Consider the following 14,335-nt stretch of genomic DNA (forward strand, 5'->3'; position numbering starts at 1 on the left):
GAGGAGAGGAGAGGAGAGGAGAGGGGAGAGGAGGGGGGAGACTTCGCCCTTCCCTGCCTGATCTCGGCGTGTCTGCCCCAAGACCCCCGCCAGTGAAGACCCCTGGGAGGGCCACACGTCACAGCCCCCGGCCCCCTCAAAATCGGAGGTGTTTCAGTGGTGCTGGCCTCACCCCGTGCCTCTAAGACAAGGCCAGGCATTCACAGCCTGCAGCGGGACACAGAGCTGAGGCTCCTCATCCGTGCTGCTGGGCACTGGGTGCTTGCTTTCAGTCTGTCATGAGTAATTGAGCTTCAAAGTAAGTGGCTTCTACCACACAGATTTCCTGAGTTCAGCCAAGACAAGTACTGAGGGCTCTGCCCAGCTTGCCTTGATGGGGCAGTTGCTTTAAATTGATGTGAATAGCCCTCAAGTTCCTACTTTATTGAAAGCACCTCTCGGGGCCTTTACTGAACTGCTAGCAGTGTCTTCGAAACAAGCTAGGATGGCTGGGTCTGCCACAGCATCAGCACTGATGGCTTGGCACACCACGTCCCAATGTGGCCTGGTGCTCAGCATCATCAGCCCCTCACTCCTCCCCATGCCATCACCTGTCAGCCCTGTGAAGCTTCCTGAATAAGCTGTACCCACAAACATTGTGTTAACTACGATTTCTCATAAAGAGCCAAAGCAGCTTGACTTTTGCAGGTGAATGCCAATCAACGTGCGGGGCCGAGCAAGACCCCAGTGCTCAGTACTGGGAAAGGGCAGCCAGGACAGAAGTGACAGACATGTAAAAAGCTCTGGTGCAGGCTCCCTGAGGAAATCTGCCCCAGTAAATACCAGTGGGTGCTCTTGACAACAAATAAAAACCAGTCTGAGTTTCTGGGAGCATTGACACTGGAAAATAATAATAATAATAATAATAATAATAATAGAGAAAGGGAAGGGGAGAATTTGGGGTGGGATGGCAGGAAAATTTCTTTAGATAGATAATAATCAAGAGAAAAAGCAGGGGAAGAAGAAGAAGAATCATAGCAGAAGTATTACTGTCAATGGAGACTGGAGCAAAGGGGCACAGATAAATTTGTTTTCTAAAAGCATGGTCAAGACAGCAAGAAAGAAAACCAGTTAAGGTAACTGGAGGCCATGCAGGCTTTAGTCTAGTTACATGGGCAGCGCAGCACAGAGGTGGTACACCCTCTAAACTGGGCCAGCAATTCCCAGGTGTTCCTGTGGTCTCCCCCAGTGTTTGCCATCCTACTTTAAAGTCCATGATGCTGCACCTCTGCTGCCCTTTCCTGCATGGCTGGGTCACCTGTTTTCACCTGTTTTCTGCTGCGCCCACACTGTGTTTTCAGTGCACGGGTACACTTGCCAAGATTCATCATTGCGCCTGTGCTACTTGTGTCCACTGCATTCCTCTTACTCACCTTGTCGCAGTGCATAGTGTGAGATAAGACCAAGCGTGCATACACTCGTGTGCTATTTATGAGCCCTTTCTCTCCAATTCCACATTTCTACCAGCAAATAACAAATATTCATTTTAAGAAGGTCAGTAACTGTAACATATCGTGTGAAACAGGAGTGTTCAAAGAAGCAGTCCAGCCTGGAGTGTGTGAGTAGGGTGTTGTGTGTGTAGGATGATGCCGGGATGGAGGACGAGAGGCCTGACCCCAGCGCAGCACAGGCACGACACCTATGCACTGCTCGCAGAGGGCCTGGATGTGGCAGGAGGCACCCCTGACCTTGTAACTGTCACAATGTCACTGGCATTCACAGTGAGTCCAAAGAGGGCTGTCACCATTCAGTTTCCAGCAGGCAATGACCACGTGGCCCTCTGAGCCTGAGGGCTCTCAGAGCAGGCCCCAGACAGCCCTGGGCACCACTGCACATATCTAGGCCAGGCAGCCAGTGGCCCTAGCAGGAAAACTGCTCACTTTTAAGTGGCAGAAATAGTGCAGTGCTGCTTTCAGCTGAGCAGCTTAGTCTGAGGGTTTTCAACGTGTAAGAAGACAGTGAGCAGAGAGCCACCTCGCCTTCCCTTGCCAGATACGCTCCCACCATATTTTCTCCCTGGCCCTTCAAGGTGTGTGCCTTTGGGGCTGAAAGCATCACGTCTGGGCTCCGACACCAGGTACTGTGTGTTTCACCTGCAAGGCTTTCTCTCTTTGAGAGACTTGCCTGCCAAAGAAGAAAACGACATCCAAATGATTTCTCTGACTGCAATTTTTGTACCCGTGCACAAAACACCTTGCTTAAGGCTCTGTGGATATCCTGCTATGTACAGAGCATGAGACCTGGGGCAAAGGGGAGGTTTGCTGTCTGCGCTGCTGTTCCTGGCTCAGGTAGGGACCAGTGCTGTATCTCTGAGAGCGGTGCCTGGAGCTCCACCGCGGCGGCCATGGCTCAGTTCGATTTCGTTCAGGCTCAGCGAGGCCGTGAGGGTTTGGCAAGGTCGATGGCTGTGCCTCGTCATTTGGGTTTACACACTAGGTTCGGTGGCAGCGTAAGGGTGTGTGATCCAAGGCAGAGGGTGAAGTCACATTTTTACATACTGAATCCTGGGCCTTATCTAAGGTGGGTACATTCACCCGGCCCTTCTCAGGGTAAGCCAACATTTGAGTCACTGGCATGTGTGAGAAAAAATGTTGTGTTTTTGCAGTAGAGAATTACTTTTCTGTATTCCAAGGTAGTTGTGTAGTCATAATGAGGAGAAATGCTAAGTAGATAAGTGGACAGTAGAAGGCCTCACTCTTCCAAAATAAGGTATAAACTTGAGAAAAAGAGGATGAGCAGTGTGAGAACAGTAAGACAAAGATCACAAGTTCTCAAAACATAAGAAAGGATAAATTAAAGGGTTGAAAAAAAGAAAAATTGTACATATATGGTATAGAATGGAATGAAAAATGAGCATCCATCTGGGCTGCTCAGGGCACCAGCCCTGAGTGGGGCAGGGAGTGGGGCAGTGGGGTGCTCAGGGGGTCCACCTGGCTGAGCACCTGTCTGGTGGAGGGGCCTGCACCACATCCTCCCTGTGAGCTTGGCCCCACTGGGCTTGTGTGAGCAGGGCAAGAGATCTGTCTTTGGAAACAGATCTCTGGAGACCGAGGGATCCCTTCTGGACCGGAAAAGGCCCTGGCATCAAAGGTAGGCAGGTGGGAAGAGGGCCCTGCAGTGAGCAAGGATGGGGGCTGCTGGCAAGGAGGGTGGGAGCTCAAGGGCTTCTTTGTGCTGTGTATGGCTTTGGCAGGGCAAACAAAACCCAAACAAAGAGTATTAAAAACAACAATAACAATAACAAAAAAAAAAGAGCTTATTTGTGTGGAAAGAAGCATAAATTGTGCCTATACCTTAAAATGGGAGTGAAGGGAAAAATGTCTTCTACTTGAGAAAGCACTGAAGAGCTTTTTGCAGCACAGTGTAGGTTGAGATATGACAAGCCGATGCTTCCCGTGTGATCCAGTTATTTAACACAATGTGCAGCCCTTGGAAGTGTTAGCACTTAACCATTACTGTTAAAACATTAAAAAGCTAAACTATAAATAGCTTCTACTCTTCAGCAGCTCCAAAGCTATGTTTCTGGCTTCTTTATACGTTTATGTAAATATATAGAGGGTGTGTGTGTGTATATACATTTAAAGGCAAGCAGCAGACAACAGAGTTTTGTGAAATATTCGTAGTGAGTATCTCAAATGCTCCTGGTTCTAGTTTATACTACTAGCAGAAATGAGTAGTGTGCCCTCAAAAATACCCCTGCTGGGGGAAAGACAAAAACTTCTTGAGGGCAGAACTCAAGAGTAAATAAAATAATGACTCAATTGCTTGGTAGAGAAAAAAAAAAAAAAAAAAAAAAAAGGGGGGGGGGGGACAAATATATGCCTGAAAGAAAGACTAGAAGCTAAAACCCTAATTATACCCTGCAGTAAGCTGTCAGAAACTGGCAGCAGTGGGAAGGAGGGAAAGAGGCAAAGCTGATTTCAGTGAGTTTGAGCATAATCTGCTGTAACCGTGGTTAAAATGCCTTTTGTGTGGGAAAGGAAGGTTCTGGGATTCTCCAGCACAGGCTTTGTACTGCACTTACTTAGTCTATTCAGATGTTCAGGGTTGAAGTTACAGTGAGTGTAGAGCAGTTTCACCTGGCCAGCACCAAAATTCAAAGACTCCTCAGCTTCTTCACCTCCAAACACTGAGTCTTTGTAACTAAACTGCTGATCCAGAATTACGATTTGAGGAATACAGATACTCTTCAAAAAGGGATAAAGGTGTAACCATCTGTTACTGATAATTACATTTCAGTTCAAAGAGCTTTTGGTACCAACATAAAATATAGAGACTTTTTTTTTGTGCTTATTATAGCGGGTTAGGGGCATGAAGAGAATTTGAGGGTTGTTCTCAGTATTTTGTGCTTATTTAGTCTTAGCATACAGTGTGTGTTGGAACTGACCTTGAGGAGAAAGTGAAAGATCTTTGTAGTTGAACTGGTTTATTACAGTGAATCATTGAAAAGGGGCTTTCTTGATGGAGGCAGCTTGGTTCTGAGAGGATGTGTAGCTGTCTTGCTGGTGTAGGGTTTTAAAGCGTTGCAGACCGGATCCATAAACATCTTTACATTGTGTGGCTGCATAATTTGTCCATGTGGACTTGTGTTTTTATAACTGAAGTCCACATTCAGTGGACAAAGGGTGTGGGCATGCCCCTGGAAGTCTGTGAGGAGGTAATTGCTTAGCCTGTGTTCACAGCCCAGCAAAATCTACAGACGAAGCATTTCTCAGGGCTTACTCTGGGAGGCAACTCCAAACTGAACAGTGCACTCAGTTCTTTCTGTTTGAGTTGTTCCTTCTTCAGTGTTTCCTAACGCCAATGTTTAACTGTGCTCTTTATGTTGGTTAAGGGTGTCTGTGGGACCCTAGCTGGCAGCTAAGCCGTCTCCTTCAAGAAGGGACAACTTTGCTCTGATCTCCCCCTTTGTTTTAACAATAGTACAGCGATTAATAGCATTTGAGAGGTTTGGATTTCAATCTCTAAACCTTGGTCTGCCTTACATGTGGTGAGTGCTCCAACTACCAGAGTATTGGATAAAATGAGGGGACTAGTCCATGCTTTTTATTATTATTTTTATTTATTTGAAGTCCAAGCCATAGGTCTTTCTCCAGGATGTGGACTACAACTTCATTCGCTCCCTGCTGATAATGGGAATCCTTGTCCTGTCCATCCCAAACTGCCTTTACTGCAAGGAACTGATTGTTCCTTTCAACATCAGGTTCTCAGTGCTGTGAGTTGTGCGTATTTTGTGGTCTAATGTGCCTCCTGTGAGCAGTGAGCTTTGTAGATAGAAAACCTTCTGGTGGAAAATCTCACAAGTGAACTATTGCACATTGGTATTTTCTAGACCATTAAAGCTGATGGTTTTCACATAGTAGCGTCTTTTGCTTTCCATCTGCTGAAGTCAGTGGAACCTTTAGGCTCTAATGTGAGTTCCTCTCAGTTAGTACCTGTATCAATTTCACCCCCTTTCTTCAAAAGGTACCAGGGCAGAGCTCTTGTCAAACAGGGTGGGTTTCTTAGGTGATCACAAAGGGTTTAACACAGGGCCAAGGAAGCTTCTAATGGTAAGGATGGCTTTAATATGCCCTCAGGCTTTTTCTTCAACTGCAGTAGCAGATGAAGTTGGTGGTATCTAGTTTGTTGCTTCCCCACCCCACAGAAGTTATCATTACAAACTGGTTAGGTCAGGTCACGACTAAGTGCCTACTCTGAAAGCTCCTCATACAGGCGGCATACCAAAATTGACTGCAGAGAGTCAACCAGGCCATCACGCGATGTGACGTGTCCTTTCCCCCCTCCCCCCCTACCGACTGGGATAGGTCAAAGTCACGCTCATCTCATCTGAGTATGGCAGGCGTACAGCTTACAGGGAATTACAGCTCAGTCCCATCAAAAGCACTGCCGGAGGGGTATCTTTCAGAGTGGTTCCCTCCAGACAATCTGATATTGCCTTGATGAACAGAACAAAAGACAATTTGGTGCTGATAACCTTCTAGGGCAAAGGCATGAAAGAAGCCAGGACAACACTCATGAAATGCACACACCACGTGCTAAAATTTATTTTAAAGAAAACCCCTTTATTAATTTTATATGTGCTAGTTAAAAGAAGCAGCTCTGGGACTGGGTTAAACTTAATGTGAAAGGTAAAACAATCACAGCTTGTGATTTCTCTGTACCATAGATAATCACCCTGCTACAGTGCACATGACATAATCTGAAACATTATCCATTTATGGGGAGTAGGGGGAGGGAAGGGCAGAAAGACACACCAGGATTAAGATTAGAATGAAGGGTACAGTAGTGTTATATGATTCCCTGAATGCCAGGCTAATAGTTGCATGTGCCCTGTCGATTAAAGGAATTGTCTTCTTTGGCCACCATGTTATTACATGACATAAAAGCTCTCTGCTTCAGATCCAAAATGAAGTCTGTCCCTCCTTCAGATCCTCCCTGCTATTCTCAGTTGCCTCATCTCACCACATATCCCCTTTAAGCTTGACTAAAACCGATCCATCTGTGGAAGATGGAGTTGTTAGGATCCGGACTTCACCATGTTCATTGCATAGGGTAGTGCACCATATAAACATTAAGGAATCAGAAGAACACGTCAAGTCCCCTCTCCTGCTTGGTCCAAAATTCTGCACAGAAGTATGCTTACTCCGAACCAGAGGAATACAGCATCTGAAACACCACATCTGTGCAATACACGAGAAAAACAGAAGGATATGTTCCAGCCAAACTTGAAGCTAATTCCAGGAAACTGCATTTCCAAGGAAAAAGGATTTCACTGAATTCTAGCACTAGCATGTCCTGTAGATGAACTGCAGATAGCCTAGGAGCCTGAACAGCGCACTACCCCAACACTGACGGAACACAGATCTGGCAAGCACTTTCCTCAATAGAAATAACCAAGTCAGTATCAGACAGCAGCAGGAGAACCCAGATTTCCTACTCCATCCACTGTGCCTATACAGTTCCTGGGAAATGACCTTAACAAAGAGCAGTTTCAAGGGACTGAGCAGGGGAAGAAGGGCAAGGTCTCTTGCTCAGACCAAGGGTAGCCTATCTAATTAGTGCACAGACCTACAAGGAGAGCCTTTGATGCAGCCTTGCTTGGTAAGAATTGGAGAAAGGCTTCAAGATTTTTCTAGATTTCTTCTCCTCCCCTCTGCCCAATTTCAACTTGCAAGTGAAGTATCGCTTGAATTCCCTATCAGTGAATTTCCTCCTACGTGTTTTAAAGACTCCCAGAGCACTACTTCAACACTAACATAGTTTTAAAAAAATCTGGAGCTAATCCAAGGCAGATTCACATCAGTCAGTTCTCCATCGCCACTGTTCTAAAGATGGAGGTGCCTTCTCACTCTCTGTGCAAATGCAAACCTGTTCCCTTGCTGGACAGGCCCCTGCCTCCTTCCTCCTGATACCTACCCCACTTCTGTCTAGGTGCCATGCATGTCAAAAGGAAACTACAAACTGCCTGTGATTTCTCAAAATCCCTCTGCGTGTTCCTTCTGCGAAGCTACCACTGGCAGCAGCAGCAGCAGCCACCAGCGTACCAGAATCCCCTCGGGACAGCAATTCCGGTAGCACTGCACCCCTCAGGGAACGTTGGTTCAGCAGCACCTGGTCTTAATGAAGGACAAGAAAGAGCTCTACCAAAGGCCACTGTGCACACAGATGGGCGGACGTCAGTATTTCTGCAGAGAAGCACCTACCAATTGGAGGGCATCGCCAGGAGCTATCACCAGCAATCAGCTCTCCAAGATCTATGTATTTATGGCCTAGAAGATGATTCCTGACTAATCCTATGATGGTTATCGCCCAGATTTGCAAATATTGCAAGGAAAAGGAGCATTATTCTTCCGGCACTGGATATCATCTGTGAAAAGTGCAGCTGAGGGACGTAACAGTTAGTTTATGAATAAATGGGACTTGGGCCTTCAGTATTGCACACTGGGTCCACAGCACATTTGTGACTCTGGAGATGCTCTGAAATCTGAAAGATGTTCCCTATGTTATATGCCAAGTCCTTCCCTGTATTTATACTTCTGGGAACAGTACGCAAGCTGTTGTTTTGTGCAAGAAGATGAAATTATTTTTTCCTCTCCAGTGAAAGGCAGAAGATTCAAATCTATATTTGTGTTTCACACATTACAGCTGCTCTTAGAAGCAGCCAAATGATTCTTGTCCTGATAAGACAAAGGAGAAGAATCTGAGCTAGTGAAGAGGCTCTTTCCTGTTATGATTTCACAAGAGGTAAATTCACCCCAAGAGAATTTATTCAGAAAATAAAGCCTGGAGAAGTAAGCCATGGAAAAGGGCCTCTTTGCCTGGATCGCCGAGTGCACCCAGCCCCCTTCAGACATGGAGCCTGCCATAACGTAAGGAAAGAGCCTGCTCTGCAGTGTGACCTTCCTAGGAAGACACATCAGTACCAAGAGGATGGAAAGCTGCTGAAGCAGATGGATGCTGAGATTTTAAGAACTACACAGTTCTTCCGCACAGAACATTCTGCTTGTACCATGTGCTTGGAGCTGCCTGGTTAAGCAGGAAGGAGGGAAGTGAGGGCAGAGCAGGCCTATTTCTGATCTGTGTGTGGTGTGAGCTGGATATAACTAGGAACACTGACTCATTTGTGCTGGCTCCAAAGGCTTTCTACTGCATATGCAAACTGACATGTTTCTAAAATCATGATGCTCCTCTGGAATTAAGACACTCCTTGCTAATCCAATTTTCACACGGATTTCCCAAGCTTAACTTCTTTGGATTGTCTAAAGAAACGCAGGGCTTGATCTTCCTCTGGATAGCCTGAGCTAGGAAAACAGTCAGTAGAAGGTGCATGCCATTAGGGATATGGAAATGTTCCTCAGCAGGAAAGTCCCAGTTCTTGTTAGGGGGACCCCACCTGCATGCTACAGGAAGAGGAGGGAACAGGGATCAGACCACATGGGGTATTCCAGAGTTGCAAACCACATGAGGGAAGAAAGGAAAAAAATAAAGTGAAGGACAGATACACTTGTACTATCAGAGATGAAGAATGGGGATTTCGAGTTCAGGTACTACCCTGGCTTGATGATCTCCTATCTCAATCCTTGCATGCAGAGAAGAACAAGGCTGGGCTGTGACTTGTGCTGGCTGTCCCTTGCTCTCAGGGGCCCCTCTTTGGAAGCCGTGTCAGCTGGAGCAGGGGGATGTCCCTTGCACCAGCTGAGGTCAGGGTGGGTGCCACACTCTTTCTTCAACACTGAGGGCAAAGACACCTCTGGAAACTCAGACTCTGCAGTGGTTTCCTCTGCTCTTGAGAGCAGGCTAAGGGCTCCCTAGGCAGGATGCAACAAAGCAGAAGTGTTCACAGAATGCCAAAGAGGCAGTGGGATGACTTCCCACGTGGCAAGCTGCTCTGGCTACTGCTGCTTCAAGGGGCCCAGCCTCTCCTGCTGGATGACTGCAAAATGGGACTTTGTTTCAGACTGACAGTGACACAGCATCATATCCCCGAGCAAGAAGAATTTGTTAAAGTCCATAGGCACTTATTCTTTACAGGAAGAATGCTAAGACTTAAAGCCTTCCCTTGGCAGAGTGCCACCACAACACAACTTCTGGCTGGACAAATGGCACATGGTATGAATGGCACATTGACTGATGGTGGCTCCTTGCACAAGGAAGAGCTTCATCCCCCAATAGATTGCAAGGAAGAGGGTGGGCTTGCCTGAGCCTCACAGACAAAGGGTTGGGGGGAAAGAAAGAACTCTGATAGCTGAACAAAACTGGGATTGCTGGGACAAGAGTCCTCCTTGTATCCGGCTTCCATTATGGCTCAATTTGTGATTACAGCAATTTAAGTTCACAGTTAAAAGCCTGCTGGCAAGATTGCAGAAGAGTATCAATAAAAGTGAGGGGCTTTTAATGCTGAAAGGGAGAGTTCTCTGTCATGTTGGCTAGGTTAAAAGATCACCCCAGGTCTCTCCCCATTCCTCCCTTCTCCACTATATATATGTAATTCCTGACAGTAGCTCTTTAGGCACACCTGTCTCAACACTAGCTCCAGTTCTCCTTCTTGAAAGCAAGCTGCACAGCTTCATTCACGTCCTGCACAATGTAAGATGCCTCCACCAGGCTGGGGTCGAAGCCGAAGTCCCGATGGCCATGGAACACAGTCTCTGTGTTGCGCTCCTCTGGCTTACTGGGAGCTTCTGCGTTGTGGCGGTAGACCCCAGTGCAGACCAGAATTGACTTGCAGCTCTCCACTGCAAGGTGGTCCTCGGTTTGGGGACTGGCTGCTTGTGGGCTCCTCTTCACCCCAGCCTGGACCTGGTTCTGTTGAGCTGACTTGAGGTAGTTGTTGTAGAGGTTTGCCCCATAGACATCAGACATAGGGTTGTCCCTGGATAAGGTCACAGCATGAAACAGAAATGATAAATCAACCCACACAATGATTTCTGGCTCTGGCAGTCTGGGAGGAAGGCAGCACTGAGGGAGGAAAGGGTATGAGATATTTCCTGAGAGAGGAAGGGGTATGAGAGCCACCCAGACTGGGCAGGCAGTCCACTTACTGGTGTGTCCTGTTCGGCTGTAGTAAAGGCCACATGCTTCACAAATGTTTTCTTTCAAAGGGAAAAGGTCATGTTCAAAGCAATTTTAGCCATTACCGTCATGTATTCCCTACAATCCAAAGTGTTTGGTCTAACTGGGCTAATGGGCTACCTTCATGTCTTTTATCTTTTTCTTTAAACAAGTCATGCTATGTGCACACTGCACCCTCAGTAACAGCTTTGCTAGGCTGACAGTGCCCTTCAAGTTACAAGTGTAGGGTGCAAAAAGATAACATCCCCTGTTCTACGCTGTGAGGCTGCACAGTTACCACGGGAACTTCAGTATTTGTTTTAGATATCGCCATTAAATAAACCCACTTAAATTAGTATGCAATTCCCTAAGCAAACCAGAAAGCAAATCGGTCTCTTACCCAATTGCATAGAGGCGTCGGATGGGAGAGTTCCAGCCCTGCTTTTTGGCTTGCTCGTTTATCAGGTATTCGGCATAGCGGTAGGTGACTGTGCTGGGTTTGCCAATCAGGGCCTCGTACTTCAGCTCCCGGCCTGTCACCTTCTTGTAGATGTTCTCCAAGCAGAGAAGGAATGTGCCATGGCCGAACCTGCTCCAGAAAGGTCATCAGTGTCCCCAGTCACACCACTCGCATGGCAAACACGCCTCAGAGAGGAGGACAATCCATCTGCTGTAACCAGGATACTGCACAGTTTGGACATGGCATCTGCCCACAGACTCCTACACAGGCAGTGATCTGGTTCTTGCTTCTTTAAAGGCTGTCTGTCTTAGTTTCTCATGCAATTTTTGTGTTTCTACTGCTAATTATGTCACAGTCAGACTAACACTAAAAAAATGTACCACGTCAAAAAAGGCCATCTGCAGGAGAGATGTATGAAGTACCCTACAATTAATTAATGTGCTTTTTACCTGGGCATCTTGGCTTCAGCCATCCACAGGAGATCCATGTTGCAGGCAAGGACAGGCAGGTGGGGGTATGGTATTTCTTTCAGCTCTGCCCCAGGGCTCCCATTGCTCAAGAGTACGTCAATAATAAGTTGCAGGCTTGTCTCCCACCTCACTGGCTCACCAAACAGAATCACCCCTGCAAGATGTCAAGAGATGCTTGGAAACTCGGTGTCCATGTAGACGACCTGCTACTAAAAGCTACCCACTACAGCCCCTTTGCTGTGATGCCCTGGCTCATACAGCTACCATCAAAGCACAGCCAGTGCCAAAGTGCTAGTCTGCATGGCACTGTATCACATTCACCACTGCTTCCAGATGTTGGAGCACAGCACACATAAAAGCTCGCCTTGCTCTTACCAGCTTGTGCTTCACATTGCATGAGGGCTGCCTGGCCACCTGACTGTACCCTCTGAACAAGCTGCCCGCAGATACAGCCGAGCTGACAGCACGTCATTAGCTCCCAGCCCAGCTGGCTTGCCTTACTGTTATTTCTGCTTGCTGTTCGTATGTAAACAAAGGCCATTGCTTACCTTCTATAGTGGGGAAGCCAGTGGGTGGAGGAGGCTGCCAAAAAAAAAAAAAAAAAAAAGTAGGTTAGTAATGCAAAATCTAACGCAGTCTCCAAAACAAAACTAAAAACGCTTCCTCTGAAACTGCCAAGGCAGTCCCATAAAGGGTCAGGACAAGGCCACCTTGAATCCCAAGGAAGATTTCCCCCACACTCCCATCCCAGACTGGATTTCACAGATCTTGCGTTCCTGCCTCTCAGACCCAGAGTTGTCAACCAAGCCACTTTACCAGTCTCTGCAAAGAATAGCAGTGAACCATAGGCATGGCATTAGTAAGCAGCGGGGAAACAGACTGCCCTTCCAGCAGGAGACAACACAGGGAACAGCAGAGAGATGCTGGCTGCACAGCACCAATCCCAGGCTCTCGCTAAAGGTCACGAGCAGCCAAAGTCTGCTCTGAGACTTTGCAGCTTCTCCAGCCCATGCTGGATCCTTTAAGAAACACCACACCAGACCACTTGTTCCACCAATGTGTCGAGAAATTACCAACTCCTTTGGCCTCCGGCTCTGATCCACCATGTCTAATAGGGGATACGCCTTCCTCAGTGCCTCTATGGTGACCACATGCTTGAACCCCAGGCTATTTCAGTTCATCAAGGAATCACACGAAGACTGCTTTTTGTTCAGCTGGTTTTGTTTGGTTGCTTTTTTTTAAGTTACTAGCAGTAGCAACTAGTCCTAGCAGCAGAGCAGTTACATAAACCTGGTAATGCATAACTTCAGGGCTTTCAATCAAACTGTCGGTTATGCTTCAACCTAAAGGTGGCCTTAAGGTTTACCAAAAACAAACAAACAAACAACAACAAAAACCCACTAAGCTAACTCAAAGAAGCCATTAAAGCCCTCAGTGAGACAGAACCATGACCCTTCAGAGAAGCTAAGTAAGCAGGAGCAGGTTAGGATGAGGTTCTCCTTCCAGAGCGAACCCTGTCATTGAAGGTGACATGCCTTCAAAGGCCCAGGGAACGGGGCTGTGTAAGTGAGGGGAAGCTGCCCAAAGCACTTCAGTGATGAAGCTGATGGGTTGAAATGGTGACCAGATGCATGGGCCAAGATGCCGTCGATGTTGCAGGCAGTTCTTACCTCTTTACAGATATGAGCTATGTCAGACCTGCTATGCCCTTACTTCAAGGCAGTATGCTTGTGGGATTGTTTTTTAAACCATGTCTGTACCACGATGCTCTGGTTCTAATGATATCTGAGATGCTTCAATTGCCATTAGATTGCTGGGGAAAACCTTAGTTGTGGAAGTGATCTATAATGCATTTTGCCATGACAAAATTGGAAGGAGCAGAACTTTATCTCAAAAGTGAGTCCCCCAACGACACCTTGCTAGCAAGAAGAGCAATGCAGCTCACAGGAGAGGTAATCAGCATGAGAGGCGAAATGCTGACCAAGGAAAGCCAAGAAGGGACTGAGATGGAGATCAGTAGTAAGCGCCTACATGTGAGCCTCTCCACATGGGTGCCTCTCCTTAAGACAACAGCGGTGGCTTTTCTGTTTCCTTGCACCTCCACGAGCTGACCAAGCAGATGTTATGGATAGGGGCAGATCTGGAATGGCAGCAAGTAGCAGGGAAGCAGCAGCAAGAAGCGGGACAAGCACAGCAAAGGATACTTGTGGGCGTTCTCCTCCACGGGCCCCTGCCCGGCCACCAGCATGCACTTCTGGTGGAACTGGCTGAAGAGCCGCAGCGGGCTGTGGGACAGGATCACCTGCTCCGGAGAGACCTGCGGGGAGACGAGACCAGAGGATGAGAGGCTGCTGGAGGGGGCACACGGGGCCGATGTCCCAGCCCCGAGGTTCTCCCGGGCGCCCCTCACCTGCAGCCCCAGCGCCTGGGACAGCTCTCGGGCCTTGGCCGCCCGCAGGCAGTTGCCGGCGTTGGTCAGGAAGACGACGGGCACCCGCAGCCGCCCGCCGGCGCCCGCCAGCCTCCGGAAGGCCTCCCGGGCGGCGGGCACCACCTGGCTGCCCCGCACCAGCACGCCGTCGATGTCGAAGAGGAAGCCGAAGGCCGGCGGCTGCAAGGCGAGCGGAGGAGCGCACGGTCACCGCCAAGCCGCCATTTGCCGACCCCGGCCGCCACCCAAGCCCCAGCGGCCGCCCCGAGCCCTCCGCGGGCCCCGGCAAGGACGCGGCCGGACAGCCCGGCCCCCGCCGCCTCCTCCGCTCACCCGGCCCCCGGCGCTGCACCCCCGGCCGGGCGGCCCCGGTGGCCCCGC

At 48.3% G+C, this 14,335-nt stretch overlaps 2 protein-coding genes across 2 annotated transcripts in view; both read right to left on the reverse strand.

Moving 5' to 3' along the window:
• The window catches only part of TMEM121B (transmembrane protein 121B), a 21,302-nt gene that overhangs the window by 4,148 nt on the left and 2,819 nt on the right, over window positions 1-14,335 (reverse strand). The gene's annotated exons all lie outside the window — the stretch shown is intronic.
• HDHD5 (haloacid dehalogenase like hydrolase domain containing 5) lies at window positions 6,063-14,329 on the reverse strand (the record flags this gene model as incomplete). Its single annotated transcript, XM_035325141.1, has 8 exons — window positions 6,063-10,414; window positions 10,994-11,182; window positions 11,503-11,677; window positions 12,072-12,105; window positions 12,597-12,690; window positions 13,728-13,840; window positions 13,934-14,137; window positions 14,288-14,329. Coding segments are annotated over 8 exons (1,197 nt in total), but the record flags the coding sequence as incomplete, so codon positions are not given.

The sequence above is a fragment of the Oxyura jamaicensis genome, chromosome 1, assembly GCF_011077185.1.
Source record: "Oxyura jamaicensis isolate SHBP4307 breed ruddy duck chromosome 1, BPBGC_Ojam_1.0, whole genome shotgun sequence".
NCBI lineage: Eukaryota > Metazoa > Chordata > Aves > Anseriformes > Anatidae > Oxyura > Oxyura jamaicensis.